General features: G+C 56.2%; 1 protein-coding gene across 4 annotated transcripts in view; it reads left to right on the forward strand.

The window, feature by feature from the left end:
• Nucleotides 1-59: 59 nt before the first annotated feature.
• NRG2 (neuregulin 2) overlaps nt 60-21449 on the forward strand; it is a 159444-nt gene continuing 138054 nt past the window's right edge. For all 4 annotated transcript variants that reach the window (XM_027682397.1, XM_027682396.1, XM_027682398.1 and 1 more), the window contains exon 1: nt 60-493. In XM_027682397.1, coding sequence (XP_027538198.1) covers nt 70-493 — 424 coding nt within the window. In that variant the 5' untranslated portion in view covers nt 60-69. The remainder of the gene's footprint in view (nt 494-21449) is intronic.

Consider the following 21449-nt stretch of genomic DNA (forward strand, 5'->3'; position numbering starts at 1 on the left):
CCCCGCAGCCCGGCCCCGCAGCCCGGCCGCCGCCGCAGGGCCGGCGGGCAGCGAGCGGCAGCCGGCGGCATGAGGCGCGACCCGGCGCCCGGCTTCTCCATGCTGCTCTTCGGCGTCTCCCTCGCCTGCTACTCGCCCAGCCTCAAGTCGGTGCAGGACCAGGCGTACACGGCGGCGGTGGTGCTGGAGGGCAAGGTGCAGTCCGTGGGCCCCCCCGCCGGCGGCAATGACAGCCGCGGCGCCGGGCCCGCCGGGGGGGTCCTGGTCAAGGTGCTCGACCTGTGGCCCCTCAACAGCGGGGGGCTGCAGCGGGAGCAGCTCATCAGCGTGGGCTCCAAGGCGCCCTGCTTCAAAGTGAAGCGCAACCACCGCTACATCTTCTTCCTCGAGCCCACCGAGGAGCCGCTCGTCTACCGCACCGCCTTCGCGCCGCTCGACACCAGCGGCAAGAACCTCAAGCGGGACGTGGCGCGGATCCTCTGCGCTGACTGCGGTACGGGCCGCGCCGCGGCGGCGGGGGGCGGCGGGGGGCGATGGCGGAGCGGCGGCGGGGAACGCTGGCCCCGCGTCCCGGGCGGCCGCGGGGCGACAGGTCCGTACCCGCCCGGAGCTGGAGGGGGGACCTGGGCCGGCGATCGATTCCCCACCCCCCCCACCTCTCTCCCGGTGGGCCCCGGGAGCCTCGCCTGCACCGGGGGGAGATGCGATATGATGCGATGAGATGCGATACGATGCGATGTGATGTGATGCGATGCGCTCCGCTGGGCCCGGCCGCCGCAGCCGCGCTGCCCCCCATCCCCCTGCCCAGGATCTCCCCTCTCGCTCGGCTCAAGGTCCCGCAGCCCCGGCCCTGCCCCGCGCCAGCAGCGCAGCCCCGAGCCCGGTGCGGGGAGCGCCCGCAGCCCGCGGCCGCCCGGCGCTGCCGCGCGGGAGCCCCCGGTGTCTCGGCGCGGTCCCAGCGCCCCGGTGCCGCTCTCCTCTCCTCCTCGGGGGCCTCGGCCGTGGCAGCCCCGGCCGGGAGAGCCGCCGGCCGATGGGGCTCCACTAACTCCGGTGGCGACCCCCTCCCCTGATGCGGAGGGGGTCGGGCCCGGGATGCTGGTCTGGGGCAGGGGCAGCGCTCCAGGTGTGCCCTAAGAGCCGGGAAGTTTTGCCTCTTCCCAAATAACGGCCTCGCGGGGGGAAGCTGGGTTTTCTTTTGTTCGTTCCGCGCATTTCGGTGTCTCCGGTCGCGGCTCTCGCGCGGTGGCTTGTGCTGTTCCTCCAGCACCTCTGGAAACGCGGTTATGAAATGACTTCAACGGGAAGCGCCCGCCGGAGCGTCCCTGCTTTTGTGCCTGAATTTTCCTTGCTGTCCTTTGGCAGGTGAACACCTGCGATGGGCTGGGCGGCGGGGACCGGGCGAGCACAATGCCTGCATTTTCTCAGGGTTCGGATCTGAGTTGACAAAAATGCACGCCTGGCCCTCCATCCAGCCTGAATGCTGGATACTGTGTCACAAAATCCGGGGAAGGCCGGTGTTAACCCGGAGAGCTCCGAGTGCCGCGCCATGCCCTCAGCAACGGATTGAATCTCTCGTATTTGATGTGTTACGAGGATATACAACGTGTATCTCGGGGGAATCCAGGCTCCCCACTCAATGGCAGCAGGACACATCCTCATCAGGCTAATTGGCCTTTTGCCTCATTAAAAGCACGTACTTTGTCAAGTTATACTTAGCTCTGTAATGACCATAGGTGTACTGCTTTGTGGTGGTTGTTGTTGTGTCATTAACTGGATGTTTCTGGGGCAAGTGCTCTGCCATTCAGGGCTGATGACCCTGGATTGTCAAAGCCAGACCTGTCTCTTTTTTTAGTTATCCAAAAGATAAATTTAGAGCTCGCGTTTCCTGGGAGAAAGGTGGAACCATAATATGTTGTTGAGGAAAATGGGCTAGGACTGCATGCGAGAAAACTAATTTGGGAGGCACTAATTTCATGTGCAACTGTATGTGGGCCACCGTGGAAAGAGAGGATTTAGTGAAAGAGCTGTGGCAGAGTTAAGAGGAAGGTAAATGGGGGAGTTTCTCAGGACCGTGGTCTCATTGCCAGGGGAAAACACATCAAAAGGTATGTGGCTCTTATTTTTCTTTTTTACGTTGAAAAGGATTCCAAACTTGCGCATCTCTGAGCAGCAGGGTTCGACTTTAAGGGGAACGGAGGCTTCTCCGTGGCATCCTGGCTCAGGCCCAAAGCGTTAATGTGTGGGCTGATGTAACAACAAGTTAAGAGTTGTCATTCTGCCGTGACACCTTCTTGGAGCTGATGCTTTTGTTTCTGTGTGGCTCTGATGGGCTGACTCGGCTCCCGGGCTGAGGGATGCTGCAAGTTGGTGGGAGCGTTGTCTCAGCAGAGCTTTATGGCACATTCCAAAGGAAAAATAAAAGCTGGTGGTTGGGAACCGTTATAGCTGTGGTTTGGGTCTGTGATGAAGATGAAACGGGAGCCTCATCTTGCTGAATTGGTGGTTCCCCGAGCACTTCATGCTCAGGGTTCAGCTGGGAGGTTACTTCTGAAGGTGACATTCGTGGCGGGATCTTCTGATTTGTAGCACCTGAGCTGCTGGAAAGGTGTGTGAACTGGGAAACAAGGCCGTGGTCTGCCTTCCTGCTCTGTGGTTTGTGCTGGGAGGGCAGATCTGGAGGGGTGCAGCGGTATTTCCCGTTCTTGCTGCAGATGGGGGCTGTGACAGCTCCAGAGCTGGCAGGGGGTGGATGTCCAGGCACAGCATGTGCTCCGAGGGACAGCTGGGCTGCAGCTGAGTGAGGGATGTTACAGAGCTGGGGGACAGATGTTGGGGTCACTTCTGAGTGGGAGGAGGGGACCCTGTGGCTCTGATCACTCCAATCCTCCCGCTCCCAAAGATGGAGGCCTCGCAGGACCATCTTCTCCCTGCTCTGGCTCTGTGCCTGGGTCTGTTTTCCAGTGATTCATCCCCTTCTCACTGGCTAAGATGCTGTGTGTCTCCTGCTCTTGCTGCTTGCCGAGGTCCGGGATGCGATGTAGGATTAGACCTGTCATTGGACAATCCGTGTCTCTCTCCAAGGAACAGTCTCTGCTGTTTGCACAGCTCACTTGGAGGACAGAAAGTGGGTGCTGAGGCTCTGCAAGGGACCCAGACCCTCACTGGGCAGAGCTAGGAGGGCTGGAGGTGAGAGAAGGGTGGCGTGGGGTGTGGGAGGCAGAACAGGAGTGCTGGTCTGTTCAGCTGGTGTGCGTGGGGGTCTGGCCTGGGCTGTTTTGTGTGTGCCCCTTGAGCAGAGATCCAGGGAGGGGGATCCTTGCTTTGGCCATCCCACTGCTGGGCAGGCTCTGGAGCCTGGAACTTCCCCACCTGCAAACCCCAGAGGTGTGCAGCCTCTGCAGCTCTGGGTTTGCATGGATTTGCATCTCCTTGGCACACAGGGAGCAGCTGGTCCCTGGGCCTGGCATCCTGTGGGTCTCACCACCCACTTGCCCATCTTAAAACCTCTTCTGCACTGGGAGTATTATTGTTTTTTTCATACTGTTATATAACGATTCCTGTTATTGCTTCTCCTCCTGTCTCTTTTCTTCATATCTTTTAGCTCCTTAATTTTGGATGGTCTCATATCTGCTTTGTGCCTACATGCACAGATCAAGGAGGAGGAAATAGGTGCAAGACACAGTGCTGGCTCTCACTGGTGTGGGAGCTGGAGGCATTATCCCCTCTGGGACCACTCCTGAATCCAGAGAGGGGATTGAGGTCCTGACCCTCCCGGTCTTTAAGGGTAGCTTGTGTCAGCACCTGCTTCCTAATCTGGATGAGTCCATGCTTTCTGTGCAAAAGGTATGTGCAGATATTTTGTACATGGGAGAGTGAGGATTTAACCTGTCTGGGCGCTTGATTTCTGCTTTCACAGAGGAACAAACATCTTCCTGCCTCCATATGCAGGGAGTTGCAAAGTAGCTTTAATTAGAGCTTGTATGTCTCCTGAAGCACCTCACCGAAAACGCTGCCGAGATCCAGGATGAGGTCTGTGACTCGCCTGTAGGATTAGCTAGCTTAGCCTGGGCAGGTAATCTGGTGGTGGCAGATCCCTGGGAGGATTTGCAGGCAGAGGACCTGTTGTTGCAGCAGGTACTTCTGGTGAGATGAGTTATTTATTTTTTTTTCCAGTCCGAAGGTGCATTGGTCCCAGTGAGAATCAGGAAAGTGCTGGGGCTGTGGCATTGGCCTCAGTGGCCACATGATGCTGGGAGCTGTTTATCTGCTGATTCTGGAGCCAGGTTGGTTAGAGCTGGCCTGCAAAGGGAGGAGGGAGCCCGGATTTTGAAGTGCCCGCTGGAAAATACAGCCCTCTGGATTACAGTGTAGGTGTTGCTGCCTGAAATAGCACTGGCAACTTTGGGCCAGCAGCTCATGCAAAAATATCCCTCTCTACTGTCCTGCAGATCATCGGGCTCACTCCAAGCCAGGCAGGCGCAGGGGAGGGGTGTGGGGAGGCTCCAGCCGCTGGTGACGGTGCTCTCCCTCCATCCCAGGACAGCTGTGGAACAGGGAGCAGCAAAGCTGGATTTTCTCACGCACCACCTTGCTAATTAGAGCTGTCTGAAACTATTTCTCACCACCCTCAGAAAATCACACTTCCTTGGGTTCGCAGAAGAGTGAAAACTTGCTTCCTTCTTGCCTTGGGTTTCTGCAGATGGGGAGCGGTCACTGTGCTGCAGAGAGCTTTGACCCCTCGCAAGGACAGCACATTTCTGGGAGCTCTCTCAAATCCTCTCATGCAGGATTTGGTCTGGAGTGGACCTGGGATGGCTGAGTCCTTGTGGCCAGGTCAGCTCCTTGTGTCCCAGACGAGTCAGCCAGGATCTGGCAACTGGAACTTTGCTCGGCTGGTGCTGTAGCTCCAAGTGACTTTCGTGGTACCTGACACAACGGAGGTTGTCCCCTCCCATGCATGTGTTGTGTGCAGAGCAAAGCCTGGCTATTTTCTCAGTCCCCCTTTCAGAAACGTTTGACTAAATAAAGCATCTCCCTGAGGATCTCTGTGAGTAAGAGGAGACTTAAACGGCTCCTGAGTAATCCCAGCAGTGCTGAATTCTCTGTCTAGGGTTGCTCCATGCCCAGGCCCTGGCCCCAGCTGCTGCTTGGTGGCCCTTTGTACTCTGCCAGCTGACAGCCCTTAGATATGGGCCCTGAGGCAGAACGCCCTTTCTAAATCATGGGCGACACCTTGGCTTGGGTTTGGATCTGGATCAGAAACTGGTGCATGCCTGGAAGCACAGAGGCAATAAACTCCATCATTGGGCAAGAAGGAGCCATGCTCTGCTGCATCTGAGCTCCCTGCTTCATTTGGGCTGCGTAAGGCAAAACACACCTTGGTCACCAGGGCCTTGAGCCTTCAAGCGCTTGGCACACCCCAAAATCTGCTGCAAAGTGCCACAAGGGATCAGTTCTGGTATTGTGCTGCTGGGCTGAGGGTGCCTCTCCCAGCAGACTGGAGGGGTAGCCGGTTCCTGGGCACATGTGACGTGGCTCCTACGAGGAGTGGCTGCTCCTTTGCCAGGTTTAGGGCACTGGGTGCTGGTGCTGAAGTTGCCTCATGTCCATTCCCCTCCTGACACCACTGAGCATAGAGGAGAGCTGTGTTGCCCTGGCATGGGCTTTGGGCTTCCCCAGGTGAGCTGTGCAGGTGTCCTCACGGACACAGTGGGAAGGGTGGAGCTGAGCAGCGCATTTGGCCGGGAGGAGCTCGAGGAGACCGATCCGTGGTGGGCAGCAGGTTTGCGAGGCTGAGAGCCCCTGGGCGACTCTGCTCGTCTGAGGAATTCTCGCTGCAGAGGAGCAAAGAAAGTGCTGGGAGGTGATGAAGCGCCTCCACTGAGCCGGGAGGTGCCGGGGCTGCCTGGCAGCTCCTGTCAGTGCTCCCCGTGCCTGCTCCGTGCTCCGCTCACAGCGCTCCGGTGCTCGTGGTGCCGGTGGGAGCGGGGCTGGGTGTAGCAGAGATGTCGGTACAACCTTCTCTCTCTGCCCTCCCTGCTGCTCAGTGGAGGCTTCCAGCTTGTGAGCACACCCCCTCCCCGACTGCTGCTCCTCTCTGTCGTGCCCAAGCGGTGCTGTTTGAGGGAGAAGGCTCTGCCCCGCTCCCCGGCGGGCTGTTCTCTGTGCTGTGAGCCGCTCTGTCCGGTGCAGATGGCGGAGGACGCCTGTCCTCGGCGGGGGCTCGGCGGACGCGTGCGGCGAGGGGAGGCTCTGGAGGAAGCTCATCTCCTTGGCAACTTTGGCAGCCAGGCGTCTGCTCGCCTACTGAATTGGGTGTGGAGCAGGCGAACTCCTGAAGGGTGCCAGCACCTCTCAGCGCTTACCTTCTCTGGTCTGGGGGGGGAGGTGGAGATGTCTGCCAACCGCCCAAAATTTTGGGGGCAGAGTACTGAGTCTGCAAGGGTAGGCTAAAGATCAAAGGGAAGATGAATCACTGTGCTGCTCTTTCTCTGCTGAATGACCGTGCTCCCAGAGCTTGGCTGCTGCAGCTCAGAGCTGGGCTGTGCTGCAAAGCCTGGGCTGAAGGGCCAGTAAAACTGCTGTCATTGAATCCCTGCGGTCCAGCTCCATCCTGAATAAGATGCTGACTGGTCTGGAGGATGGAAAATATGAGGTTCCCCAGAAGATGGGGTGCTAGAGGGGAGCAGGTGATTTGCAGCTTGAACTCCAGGCAGAGAAAGCTCGGATGTAGTCAGGCAGGGGGAGGATCACCTCTGTGCTGGAGAAGTTTATATGGAAGTCACAGCAAACAGCACTGAGGCTGTTCGGGGAGGGGAGAGTTAGAATTAGGGAAGAAAAAGAAAATGAGAAAAGAAGAGGTGCAGTGGGTTGGAGGAGGACCCGAGGTGCTGCCTTGGAGACCCAGGGCACTGCTCTTCCAGGATTTGTAGCTGTGCTTGGCATTGCTGGATGATTGCCTGTGTCAGGGAATCCTCTCTGGTCTTCTTGCTTTTCCTGTCTTGGGGTGTTCCCTCAAGCAATTGCTCCCTTAAAGCACCTCTGCAGTCCAAACCATGGCCAAGGGTGACCTTCTAGAAGTGCTCCTTGTTATGAATCAAGGGTTGGAATTGGGCTGGGACTCATGGTGGAGGCGTGGGCTGAACATGGCCCCAGCTGGTGTGATGCTTGAGGGTGGAGCAGGGTGGGCTGATGGGATGATGTGTGTAGAAAAGAGATCAGAAGATGCCAATGGTCCTGAAAAGGCTGTGGGAAGTGCAAACTAGAGGTATCTGCCATCCCCTTGTCCCTGATGACCTGGTCTGGAGCTGGGTGAGAGCTGGCAGCAGAGAGTTTTGGCAGTAGGTTTGACAGACACCCATCAGGAATGACCCTGGCATGGGTGACCACCTTGCAGGCAGGCAGGAGAGCCTGCTCAGAGGGTCTGAGACCAGGGACTTGGTGGGTCATTCTGTTGTCTGGTGTTGTAGCTCAGGGACCAGGTGCTTCTGCTCACAGCATCTCTCCCTGGCTTGGGCAGTCCTTTGAGTTCCCTTGGATGGAGTTTGTGGCCACAGTTCTCTGTGGTCCCCACACCTGCCCCTTACCCATTGCCTGCAGCGGGAGAGTGCCATCTTTCCCTGTATTCCTGCCACTTACTGTTTGCTGGCTAGTGGAGGGCAACTGAGTTCATCCTTGCAGGCTGGAGCTGGTGTCCTGGTTTTGCAGGAATACCTCATCATTGGTGGCCTCCTGGAGCAGAGCTGGCTGCTGCTGTCTCTGGACACAGCACCTCTCTGGTGTGGGACATATGTGCCTGTTTTGTAGGGACATGCCACTCTTGTGACAGAGCACCCAGCTCCCACCCTGCTGACCCCCACTCTCTCCCTGTCCTGGTGTGAGGGAACTGTCCTTTGCCCTCTTAATGAAGGTGAGGACTCTGGGAAAGCCTTCCCAAAGGGTTCAGGTGCTGGAAATGAGCCTGTGGGATCTGTGGGTGGGAGGAGGGCCCCGAGGCTCATGGAGAGCAGATTTTGGATGTGATGGTTTTCTAGGGCAGGTCTAGATGGGCAGTGCTGTGCCTGATGGCTTTTGGAAAAGCTGAGGAGGATGGGAATGCTTTGCAGAGCCTGTGGAAGGACACACTGTACTACTTAGTGGGAGAGCTCATCAGGTCCTGCCAATTTGGGGTCGGAAGGCAGGTATTTGCATTCATTATAATCAATCACTGCTCGTCCACTTTCCATAATGGGTCGTTAATGATGAAATGCTGTTCAGGATCCTCTCGGTGGTCTCAGGGCAGGCAGATGGCTTGGCAGGAGGGAGGGGACTGGAATTAGGTCTGCTTTCTGGGCTGCCTCAAAGTTGGCAGCAATGCACCAGCCCTGGCTGCTGCCCTGGCCGGAGTCTGTCCCCGCCGGACCTCGGATCCCTGCGGCCGCTTCTGCTGCTCGGGGTGGGCTGCCCTGGGACAAGCCAAGGGGAAGGGTCAGCATCAGGCATGGCCTCTGCCAGTGTGATGGGGCCTTTCCCATCATGCAGAGGTGTGTGGGGGTGTGGAGGACGATTATCAACACATTCATTAGCCTTGGGACATGACAGGGAGCATGAGCTACCAGGGTGCTTTGCTTGGGGGTTGGATCTTCCACGTGGGTCCATGGGATGGTAGTAACAGCAGTGATGGGAGTGGGTGCTTCTGGTCCTTGTCTTGTTCTGCTGTTCTGGGCGTTCCCTCCTTCCCCCTCCACCCCTCTGTTCTTCTTCAACTGCCTTCTGTGTGTCTTGGTGCAGAGGAGAGGAGTTGGAGACGTGAGTGGCTGGGTCTCCCCATGGCTCTCCCAGTGAGGCTGACAGGGGCTGCTGGGAGTCCAGCTGAAGTCACCAGCATCCTTGGGATGATCCACTGCCATGTAGGGTCTCAGCCACCTTCTCCCTATATCCTTGTCTTCCCAGCCTGGCTGCCAGGTTGGCTCAGCGTGGAGTTCCATGGGAAGCTGCCTTCTGAGGCTGGTGGGATCTAGGGAACATCGGAGCCTCTTCTCATGTGTCCATGGGACACTGCTGCCTGCCCAGGCTGGAATGAAGCAGATCTTCCTGTCCTGGGGGGACCTGGCACGGTGGGTTGCCATCTGCCAGTTTTGAGGAGACCTGGAAACCCTCTGGAGAGCCTGAGTCCCACAGATACATCCCCAGATCTGCAGAGCTGAGGCAGTGGGAAGGAGCTCAAGGAGTTTCCCTGCCAGGTCCTTCCTGCAGCTCCCGACTTGGCTTGGCCCTCTCCGTGCAGGAGGAGGCAGTGCCCATTCCAGCATCCACACACTCGGCCCTGTTGATGGGGCAGACATCAAATGCGTGTTCCACCACCCGGTGCTGCCACAACCTTGAACACTCCCAGAAAGATGCCTTGGTGTCAGGAAATGGGGCTGCAGCCGGGGTGGAGGTCTGGGGTACACCGGGATCGCTCTTCTCTGGCACTTTCTGCCTCAGCTGGTAATTCAAGCTGGACCTCCTGGCATTGGGAACACAAGAGGCTGGGTGGCTGTTGGTCTGTAGTGTGGCTGTTGGTCTGTAGGATGGCTGTTGTTCCTTCTTGGATGTTCAGGCACAACAGCAACAGCGAGCTCTGGCAAAGGCTGCAGGACCCCCCAGACCAGACGATGCCCAAATGGGGTCACAGGCAAGGAGGGGAAAACCTAGAAGGGGCAAGGTATTCTGGTGGTTTTGTGAGGCTCAGATGCAGCTGAGATCCTGGGAAAGGCCCCGAGAGCTTTGGGCACTGGGTAGGACATAGCAATATATGCAGGATGGTTTGTATGGGAATTAGGAATTATTCTATACCTACAAGAACTGGGATGGTGGGAGGCAGCAGACATGGGGTCACCCAAAGAAGCTTCTTCCTCACACACTCACTGCAGGGTGCTGCTGGGACACAGGGAGGAAGGATCAGGGGTGCTCTCCAAGGCCATGTCTGTGTGCACAGCACAACTGCTGATTCTGCAGATCCCCAAATACCTCGGTGCCAGAAGGGATGGGATGCAGTGGGAGAGGCACAGCATGGGCTGAGGCAGTGCTGGGGTTTAGCCCCAGGAGGGGGACAGTGACACCCCTCTCCATTTAGTGATTAGTAATTCCTCTGTGGAGCCTGATCTCCATCACCCAGACCATGCTCCAGAGAAGAAGCTTTGGGGAATATCCAGCCCCTTACCAGTGTGTGGACATTCTGTGCTGGGCACACTCTGCAGACAGGGGTGTTTGTGTGGCTTTGTGCTCTGGCGGGGACTGATGCAGGCACAGGGGCTGTGCTCGGATACTTGGTTCAGGTCCCATCTGTGCCACTGATCACAGGAAAACTTCTTAGCATCCCTACACTGTGATTCCCTGCCTGGCAAGCAGGAAGGATGCTGCTTTTGCTGCTTTGCATGCTCTGCTCAGGAAACTGGTCGTGTTGTGGGTTCCCATCCAGTGTATCAGCACCAGAAATCTCCAGAAATGGAAATGAAACCCTGCCCTCCCTCCAGTGCCTGTCACTGATGGGCCTCAGAACAGTCCTTGCCCCGGGTGCAGGGCTGTCCCTCTGCCAGCTGGCCCTCCCTGGGGGTGGCTATAAAGGAGGCAGACCCTGCAGGGCTCTGTGCAGCTGGGGGGGATCTGAATGGGTGTTCAGGGGTGGAGGGCACCTGGCTTGTTCCTGGAAAGGATCTGCAAGGGACCTGTCCGGTATCAGCCAGCAGAGTGTTGTCTCTCCTCTGTGACCATCTCGCTCTGAGTGTTTCTCCGCCGTGCTCAGCTCCCAGCAGTGTTAGATCCACAAGGGCGGGAACTTGCATTCCCCAAACCTGCCTCTGATCCACAGCAGCACTCTCCATCTGTGTGGGGGAGCTGTGACGTGTGAGGAGATGATTTCTGTCAGTCCATTGCTGGTGACATGCAGGCTTCTGGCATCCAGGCTGTTTTCCTGGTGCTCAGCACTAGCCGGGAGTACTGGCGGCAAGCACGGATCCCCGAGGGCACTTGATGCTGCACGATGGTGTGGAGAGAGGATTTCCCAAGCTGTTAGAGGGCTGAGCAGCTCTGTGGTGCTCGCTGTGATGAAGGATGCTCGGGTGAGGCAGGAGGAGCGGCTGCTCTGATGATGCTTGCAAACTTCTGTAGCTACTACACGGAGCTGAGAGATCAGGGTTGTGTCCTGTGGCTTGAAATGATCCTTAGAGCCGCAATCAGGACCCATTCCCCAAGTCCTCTGGGATGCCACGTGTCAGCAAGTGTCACTGGGAGGTGATCCAAGCCCATCCAGGCAGGGGTTTGTGGGCATGTTTACTTCTGCAGGCTCTTCCCAGTGAGAGGACAGACAACTGCACCGTCTGCCTGTGCTGAGCCAGCGAATCCAGGAGCCCTCCTGCCTCAGGTTGCAGACGGCTCCAGGCCTCTCCTTCCTTCCCAAGCACTGCAGGCTGGATCACCTTCTGCTCCGCGTCATCAGGGCAAAAGCAGGGAGCCCAGAGCTGTCACACCAGGACAGTGCAGGCACAAGGAAGCGGAGGGAATCCTGCCTGCAGTGTGATACACCTGTCGAGAAAACGGCTGAACTTGCCAAGGATGCACGTGCCATCACCGTGACCAGGCAGGTAACTGGGAATTAAACCACGGCCCTTGCAGGAAGGAGGCTCTGGATGTTTCTTTGAGCAAGGAGCAAAAATACCTTCCTATGGTGAACTGTGGCACTGGCTGACAGCTGATGGGACAAGCAAACCTCATATTTAGAGGTTAAAGCATCCAGGAGAGGAGCTGGTGACTCCCAAATCGTAAATACGTGGAGAGGGTTCTGGCTTCAAGAGGGCAGATGGGCACATTGGAAAGCGCATTAGGAAGCTGTGACCTTTCTAAACCTTCCTGCTGGGACAATGGCTGTGGTTTTCCTGCACATCAGCCTGGTTTTGGCTGATGCCAACAACTCTGGGCGGCTGCAGGATCACATCTGCCTGTTGTCCGTGTTGGATGTTGTCTGGCTGCATGGGATACAAGGTTGCTGGTGCCAGCAGGAGCTCCTGGGGCTGGAGGTGGTTCCTCAGGTGTCAGACAGCTCTGCAGCTGGATAGAGGGAGCTCTTGCTGCCCTCTGCTCTGGATACCGAGGAGACTGTGCTGTGTGTGGTCTGGCGTGGGTCAGCACCTCTGAGAGAGGTCGCTTAGTCCCTGCCCAGCACAGATGCCTGCAGGGCTTGTGTCTGGGAAGAGGGATGCTGAGGCCCTATGGATAGGGCTGATCTCCATCTGGGATGTTTCCTTATGTTGCAGAAGATTTACTGAAAGTGTGGTGTGGACCTGCTGTGGGAGGTACATTGCTGAATGTCCTTTCTCATCATCTCTTTTGTAACTGAGTGCCCTTTCCCATCACTGCACCTTCAGGGAATTTCTCACCCCTCAGGCTATGTCCCAGAGCCAGGAGAGCAGCACTAGCCCTTTCCTTCTCTGAGTAGGCAATAAAGTCCTTGATGCTTCATCTCCTGGGTTTGTGGGGTGTCAGGTTAGACCCGACCTGGAGCACAGCTGAGCTCTACCAAGGCTCTGATTCTGACCCAAAGAGGCTGCAGAGCTCAGGTTGTCTCATCCCAGTATTTATTAAGCGGGTCAGTCCAGGGGCCTTTCCAGACATCCCAGCAGTGTGGTCAGAGCTGGTAGTGGAGCTGCTGCTGTGCCTCCTTTGGGCTGAGGGTGTGAGGAGCAGGGTCAGAGATGCCCCACTGGGCAGTGGCCCTGCCAGCTCTGCTCCCTGCTGTCACCAGAGGGGAAATCTCACGCCGTGGCACAGATCCCCAGGCACGGCACACCTGCAGCCAGGTGGGAGGAGGGAAGAGTGGTGGTGGTGGTGGTGGGCAGTGCCTGCGTGGGAGGACCACACGCCGCCCATCTCCTGTTAGAAACTGCTGTACTGGGCACATGATGTTCCCAGGAGAGTTATTGGATCAGTGTGGAGCCTGTGGAAAACACATCCATGTCCTTGGGGCAGAAACCTGCCCAGCAGTGGGGCTTGGAGGTTTGGAGATGTTTGCTGTAGCAGACACACACCTTCCAGCAAGCGAGGCTGGCGACAGGATTTTGTCTGGAGCAGTTTTATGCTGGGCTAAACTCATCTGCTCTTGGAGGGTGGGGGGAATGGCAGGCAGGGGCGTCATCTCCTGGCTGCAGCACCTGGGGGGAACCCCTCTCCTGGAAGTCTTACTTTCATGGCTGATGTTCTTCAAAATAATGTGGATTTTTTTTCTCCCTATCTTTGTAACGGATGACACGGGAAACCCTTTTGCAAGGAAGTAAATTCTGCCTGTCACAGTGGCTTTCACTTGGCAGTGTTGAATTTCCTTCCATGCTGCTGTTGTCTTTCTCTTTTCCCCCTTCTTTCCCTCCCACACACACTCTTTTCCATCGCACATCCTCAGCTTTCAGAATGATAATTGCAGCTGAGCGAGGAAAACCTTAACATGTTTTGAAGGGTGGCTTTGGTGCCTTTTTCTGCAGCATTCTCTGAGTCTGCACCTTGTTTGAAAATGTGAAGGTGTTTCCATGACCCTTTTTTTTTCCATTTAGAACTATTTTTTTTGAGGAAATTTCCTGCAAGTTCCTGGAAAGCTCTTTATTTTCTGAGAGTAGTTGAGGGAGCTGGGGGGGCTCAGCCTGGAGAAAAGGAGGCTCGAGGGAACCTTCTCACTTTCTAGAGCTCCCTGATGAGAAGATGTAGCCAGATGGGGGTTGGTCTCTTCTCCCAGGGAACAGGTGGCCTCAAGCTGTTCCAGGGGAAGTTTAAATTGGATATTAGAGAAAATCTCTTCGCTGAAAGGGTGATCAAGAATTGAAACAGACTGTCCAGGGCAGTGGAGGAGTCACCATCTCTTGAAGTGTTCAAAAAATGTGTAGATGTGGCATTTAGGGACACGGTTTTGTGGTGAACAGGGCAGTGCTGGGTTAAGGGTTGAACTTGATGATCTCAGAGCTCTTTTCCAACCTTAATGATTCTGTGATTCTACTTGTGGTGGGACTGTGAGCACAGTGATGCTTCTGCCAGTGCACTGTGCCCAGTGCAAGCAGGAGAGCCCTGCCTGGGCTTTCTGCTCCAGCCTAAAGCTGCTGCTCAGACCAAGGAGGTTTGTGCAGATGGGCTGTGCCTGCCCCAGCCCTGCTGACCTCTACTGCCAGCCTGTGAGCTGCTTTCCCAGATGCTCCTCTGGCCCAAGTGCTGGGCTGTGGGTTATCTGTGCCCCACGCTTTGTCCTGACCAGAGCAGCCCCTTTGCAGCCCAGCATGCTGGGTGTGCTTTGGAGAGCTGCCAGACCAGCAAACCCACCCTGGCCATGGCCATCCCACACTCACCAGCTGAGTCTGACCTGGCAAAAGGAGCAGGGTGGTTTGGAGAGGAGTTGGACAGGGAGCAGTGGGAGGAAAGAAGCCACGCCAAGCAGGTGGCTGTGGTGTCTATATCAGGGCTACCCATCACCTGCCAGTGATTCTTCTGTGCCTTGGCTGATGCAATGTGGACTTCCTGGGCCTGCTGGCAGTGGCAGTGCCGTGGCTGCTGCTGTGGCTTCTCAACCCTCCTGGGGGAGGTTGGTCAGAGTCCTTGGAGAAGCCTTCAGAGCCACATCAGTGTCACTGTCCTGGTGGCTGAGAGGGCTCAGTGCTCAAAGGCAAAGATACCCTGGAGGCAACCTGGGAAACAGAACCCACCATCAGCCAGAGCTGGGTACACGTTGGGTGACCTTTTTTCTCCCTTGAGCAGCCTTTCCCAGAGGGGAGTTGCACACCCTCGATGCTGAGATGCTGCACTGAGACACTCAGCAGCGTGTTCTGTGTGTCAGAGGCCGCCTGCAGAGCAGGGGTGTTTACATGGCAGGCAAATTGAGGCAGTCCCAAACCATTCCTCGTTCCACCTGGCTGCTTAACCAGCCGGCAGAGCCGAGGGAACTGTGCCTCCTGCCCGTGGATGTGGGGATGTTTCCCTCCCCTCCCCCTGCAATCAGATGCTTGCAGAGCAGAGCTTGCAGCAAGCCAAGCATCGCTTGCACTCCATCAGACGTGGGTGTCTATAAAAAGCCTCCCTGGGGTTGCGATTGGGTGGGTTGGCTGTGCCACGTGGTCTCTCGTAAGGCCCGTGTTGCTGAGCAAGTGGCATTCCACTTATTTTTGGCATTAATAGTCTTTAGTTAATACATAAATTCAGCTTAAATTCTGGATGGAAAATAAATCCCAAGTGGAGGCTCTGCTAATAAGACGACAGACGCTTCGGGGAGCTCGGGACGCCTGTCAGCAGAGCTGAGATCGGAGAGCAGCAAAACGCACGGGCACGAGGTCCTGAGGAGTTACCACGAGTTGTCCAGCTGAATTACAGAAGGATTAGCCAGGTGGCCAAGGTGAGCTCTAACTTTAACCGCTGGAGCTGAACTCCTTACAGCAAGTGCCCCGGCGAGATCCCCCGTCCCACCTGGCACGTGGAGAAAAGGGAGTTGAAGCATCAGTTTAGGTCTGACCACTGCAGGACACCCTTGTCTGTGGTGGTCTGCTGACAGGCAAGGCTGACCCGAGGTCCTCTGCTCTGCTTTGTTCTTGCTGATCCACTGCCAGTCCCCCGAGGATGCTTCCCCACATCCTGGTTCATCCCAGGGAGCCTTCATGCCAGACCTGGGTGTGTTGAGGACTGCATCCTTCCAGTGTCTGTGTCCTTCCAGTGGCATACATCCCTGTGAGAACCTCGGAGATCTGACCTCGGGCTCTGCTCCATGGCTTGGTGCTGCCACCTGAAGGAGGGTCTGGCTGGGTGAGCAGATCCCAGCAGGCTGTCTGAGGGTTTTGTGGCAGTGTGCTCTCCAGCGCTGTGCCATGGGCTCTGGGAGTCTGGCAGGATGGAAGTTCACCATGTCCATGATGGCTTTGAGGATTGAGGTTGAAGCTGACTCATGTCCCTGCCCCAGTAAGCCCCAATGCCTGGGGACTTCCTCACCTTAGTGCTGCCCACACACCTACACAGAGGTCTACCCATGGCTGTGGAGTCCAGCAGTGGGACAAACCCTGACACATGTCCTTCCCATGACCATGCTGGAGCTATTTTGTGCCTGTGTCCCAGATTGACAGGCTGAGAGGGATGTGCTCCTTCCCGTCTCCAACTGCTTCCTGAGCTCCTCCCCGCTTTTATCGGGCTGCTGTGAGGTAAAGTCCAGAATATGTTGGATTCTTTTTAAGGAATAACCTGTACTTGTGGAAAAGCAGCATTTCAGGGACCTTTCCAAGGGGGGTGCTGTGTTGGTGGTCTGCCAGCATGCCCCACTCTGACCCTTCCCTTGGAGCTGGGGTGCAGGGTGTGTGCCACGCAAAAGGGGAGGTGTCCTGGTGACCAGGCCACGAACCACATGGCTAAGGGACTGCTCAGGCCCTGCTCGCCACCTCCTGACAGGGTCCTCAGAGTTGAAAAGGGATTGGAGGTTATCCAGGATTTGGAAGAACAGCAGTTCATCCCAGTCTCTCCTGCCTCACCTTGCACACAGGGTCAGACCCTGCACACTCAACATGTGAACCCCTTGCCAGCCAGCAGCAGGACTTTGAGGTCATTCAGGCCTCAAATCAATCTTTCTGGCAAGGTTCAGGTCTCAGTTGCAGCCAGGACCAATGTTCTAGCACTGGTCTTATGAACTGAGGAAAGTCTGAGGAAAATCCTTTCCCCACATTCCTTGCTGTGGATTTCCACCCTACTCTGCTTCTTTCCTCTGCACTGAAAGAGTGAAAAGGAAAGGCTCAATTGTCCTGTTTTTGCGGACAAGGGTTTGCAGTCGCATTGTTTGCCCATGTTCTTGGTGCAGGGAAGGTGGGGCTCATCCTGGAGCCCTTTGGGGCTGTATGTGCTGCAGTCAGGAAAGCCCTGGCTAGTGGGACCAGTGGCAACCCCTGATTCCCAACATGAGGGGGTAAAGTCCCAGCTACAGCCCCTGGGCAAGGTGTAATAACCTTTGTGCAGGAGCTGTAGGTGGATGCAGCGATTCCTCTCCTCTCTTCCCCCACATCTGTGTTCCCATCTGGGACCTGCCTTGGGGACGCATCACACTGCAGAGGAAACTGCAGCATGAGATGATGCGGGGGCGGCCCTGGGATGCTCCTCTCCTGGAGCAGGAGCCTCAGGGAAGTAAGTGTGTGTGTGTGTCCCTGTGCTTGTGCCAGAGGCTTCCTTTGGAGCCAGAAATGCTCAGTGCTGGAGGCTGGGGGGTGGGGAAGAGGAATCCCAGCATCTTCCTACCCAGTAGCCAGCAAAGAGCCTCTTGGGATTGGCCGTTGCTAAGCAGAGGTCTGGCCAATGAGGGCAGAGTGGTCCAGGCATGGCTGGGACATCCTGGCTGGGACTGGTGCCTGTGTCCCGAGAGGACAAACCATGGCAAGGGACAGCAATGCACAGGAAGGAGCACTTGGCATGTGGGGGGAGTCCTGGCTGCCTGAGCAGAGCTGCGGGTTTGTGTCCCTTGGTTTCTTGCCCCCCAGCCTGTCCCTTCCCTGCTGCCCTTCTGGCCCCTTTTAATCCAAGTATCTCCATCCACTGCCCTGTGCACCCCGAGCCCTTGGGAAGCTGAGTGTCCTCCCTGCCCCTCTGTTCTGCCCCAGGCAGTTCTCACCTGGAAAGGCCCAACAACAACTCTCCCAATAAACCAGCACTTTGAACAAGGCAGAACAAGGAGTGTATCTAGTGAGTAAATCTCACATCCCTCCAGATGCAGGGCACCAGCATTTGTGCAGCATCACACAGACCCTGGACAGATTTCTCCCATGTCTCAGAGCAGATCCCAGCCATGGAGTGAAGCTCTCCCATTTGGTCATTCATTACATAATTTTCTTCCAAGAAAACAACTCTCAAGGATGTTTTCACAAGGACTTCTTGCTGCACTGTTAGAAAAGGGCAAGGCCATGCAGGTGGCTCAACTGCTGGGCTTGAGTGGGAGCTGCCGTGGGCTGCAGGGAGCTGCTGAGTTTTTCCCATGGCCAAGGGATGTGTGTACGGCACAGCCCAGCCTGGAATGTGCTTGGTATGTCCAGCACAGCCCAGCACAGCCCAGGCATGGGTGTACTCAGGTTATAGGTGCATCACTAACTCTTCAATGCACAGTGGTCTCCTGGTTAGGATCAATACCCTACTGCTGCTGAAGCACTCCTGAAATGTAGGATGCCTTTCTCCAAATGCTGGAGAGGGACTTTGGACAAGTGCATAGGGTGGCTGGACAAGGGGGAAAGGCTTCAAACTAAAAGAGGACAGAGTTCGGTTGAATATCAGGGAGAAATTGTTCCCTGTGAGGGTGGTGAGGCCCTGGCACAGGTTGCCCAGAGAAGCTGTGGCTGCTCCATCCCTGGAAGTGTCCAAGGCCAGGTTGGATGGGGCTTGGAGCAACCTGGGATAGAGGAAGGTGTCCCTGCCTAAGGCAGGGGTGTGGAACTAGATGAGCTTTAAGGTCCCTTCCAACCCAAACTGTTCTGTGAACTGTCCCTGGTCAGCTGGTTGGTGCAGCTGGGTGCTCCAGGCTCCAAACCTGAGACTCCCCACATAACTCAGGCTCAGCCTGTGCTCTGCTTCCAAAGCCCTTGAGGTTCCAAACCTTCCTGTGCTAGTGAGTGAGAAAGGGAACTAGTCTGGCATCTTACCTGTTCCCAGGTAAGGTTCAGTGACTGCTGTCACTGAAACCTGGGCTGCGTCTGTGAATCTCCAACTCCTGGAGTCTCAGGTCTGCAAGGGATGACTGCAAGTGCCACTATGCATTTCAGGCTGTTCTCTGCTGCTCTTCCCCTGTGCAGAAGGTGTGCTCCCATGGTCCTGCCAGAGACAGCGAGGGAGGAGGCTACAGCTGCAGTAGGAGGTGGATGAAGGATTTGGGGTTTACTGTGTAAGGAAATGGCTAGAGCACAGAGGGCTGGAGCTGTCCGTCATTGCCTCACAGATAAACAATATCAGGTCTCCATGGTGGAGCAGCCTCTCTTGCTGCTTGCTTCCTTTCCCCCTTCGGAAAACAGGAGCCCCTGATCTGTGTGCGGGTGCGTGGAAGCCCCGAGATTGTTGAGTTGCTTTCAGTGCCCTGGGGAAGACACAGTGGAGGACTGGGAGAATTTGGATGCTTGGCATGTGGGTCAAGAAGATGCCAAGAGAAGCAATTCTGTCTCCCAAAGCAGGGGAGCGTGGTTGGATGGGGTAGAAGGCAAGCAAAGAGATGGGAAAAGAGCTGATATTGTTGGGAGAGAGCAGAGGAGGCTGATGCCACGGCAGCCTCTGTGGTGGCCCTGCTCCCAGCTTGTAGTGGGTTTGGATTAGCCCTGAAATCAGGGCAGGGGCACAGGGATGCAGAGAGAGGTCTGTGCACAGGCAGGGCCAGCCAGTCCTGCTCTGCCTGCGCTCTGTCACTGTCCCTGCTCCGTGGGGCTGCACTAATCCCTGCCAGGAAAAGCAGGGAGGGAGCTGCGCTTTGATGGAGACAAGGAAAGGTTTAGAGGGAATTAGAAGGGATTTATGTTGGTGGAAGAAAACACAGTAAGCGTGGCTGGCCTGGCCTGGGTCAGGGCACTGGGCTGTGCAGAGGGGCTGAGCAGGTCCCCGAGGAGTTCCCTCAAGAGTTTTCCTTAAAACCCCAGCTCTCAGAGCTGTGGGGCTGCATGTGAATATTCGTTTCCCAGTAGAAGTTTTATGGTGACTGGGAGAAGCCTGAGAATATGAACAAACAAGGCTCATCCCACCAGGAAATGAGTGAAAATGTCCCAGCATTTATTAAGTATCTTTTCAGTGCGCTTGAAATTCACCTCACAGCTTGAGGTTGTCCAGCTCTCAGTTCTGCACTGTTTTGGGTTAGCAACAAGGAAAACCCAAAAAACATCTCTGTTTGCAGGTCTCACTCAAGGTTCTCCTAGTTCAAGCTTAGTTCCAGCTGTTAGACTGTGGAATGGTTGCTTTGGGCACTAGCATCTCTCAGAGTCTGTTGTTCCAGGACTCCGCTGTTCAGTATTGTCCTTCCTGGCTGACTGAGTGGGATGAGGCAGGATGTGGGATGGACAAGCTGCAATCCACCATTCTGGGAACCTCCAGGGGCTCACAGGCATCATCTGTTCCTCTTGACTTGCCTGGACAGGAGGCCAAGGTTGACAGGCAGAGGTGGTGCTGATCCCGACCACTCTGGTTGCTAATGGATATGGAAAACATCCTGCTGGGCCGGCAGGTCCTGGCTGTCATCGCCAGCTGTGTCTCTGCACCAGCAGCTGGGGGTGAGTTGTTGGAGCAGTTTCGCTTCACAGCTCTGAGAATGCCAGGACGTGGCAGCGTCTGGAAAAACACAGGCAGGCTCCTCCGAAGGATCCAGGGTGGGCGGGAGGCTGACAGCATCTCCAGCTGCCCTCAGCCTGCTGCACAGACCACTGTCACCTCCCAGGGCAGCGAACTCCCAGCCTGTCAGCGAGACGTGTCTGAGCTCCCCGTGGTGTCTGGCAGGACCGGCTCCCTCAGAAATCACAGGGCTTGGTCTTGGCAGGCAGGGATTTGGGATGCGGCTGGACTGTCCTTTGGACTCGCACCCGTTATGTGAGGCAGGGCCAGGAGCCCCAGGACCACTGGGAGTGGGTGTTCCCTGCCCCAGCTCCTGGGCAGGGCTGCACTGCATGGTTTTCCTGGTGCACAGGAAGGGATAAAGAGGGGATGGGCAGAAACCTGCCATCGGGGGAAAACATGCGCTTCCCAGGGGGATCTGCAGAGAAAGCTTTGGCGAGGTGCTTAGTGCCTGGAGGTGGTCCTGTGCTCTGCTCTGAGCACTGGGAATGTCTCTGCTTCCTGCTGCTCTTCAGGCAGGGTCTTTGGGAGGAGTGGCAGGACAGGAGGGAAGAGGATAAGGGCAGCACGTGTGAGGAAGCAGCAGAGAGAGAGGGATGCAGGAAAGCTGGTGGAGATGTGGTGGGAGAAGACATGGGAATCCTGTGATTATTTCATTTACGATAATGATTTCCCCTGATTCCACAGAAGGGTCAGCCAGGTAGTTTAAGTCTCAGTGTGGCTCCCCTCAAGGTCATGAAGCAAAGGCTTCCTTGGAGGAAGGGCTGGAGCCGGTGCTCTCCTGGGCATCTTTAGCTGAGCCCGGTGCAGAGGGGCCTTTGCTTCCCTGTGCAGCCTTCTCTGAAGACTCGTGTCCAGCTCTGACAGAGCTCCAAGGTGACAGAGCAATTTGTCAGTGGCCCTGTCAGATGCTGAGGCCTCATTGCACTGAGAAAGGATTTTAGGCTGTGACATGCACTCAGATACCCATTTAGCTGCCAGCTCCAGCTGGCTGTTGTTTTCCTGCTGTTGGAGAACAGGGTGAGGGATGGACTGACCTGTGTTTTATTGGATCTGCCTAATTTTTTTAGTGCTTTATTTGCTGAAGATAAAACAAGCTGGAGCTGGAACTGGGCTGCTCAGATGGGCAGTTCTTGTTTCTCTTGCAAACT

The sequence above is a fragment of the Neopelma chrysocephalum genome, unplaced genomic scaffold (genome assembly GCF_003984885.1).
Source record: "Neopelma chrysocephalum unplaced genomic scaffold, ASM398488v2 Primary Assembly neopelma1_63, whole genome shotgun sequence".
In the NCBI taxonomy this organism is placed as follows: Eukaryota; Metazoa; Chordata; class Aves; order Passeriformes; family Pipridae; genus Neopelma; species Neopelma chrysocephalum.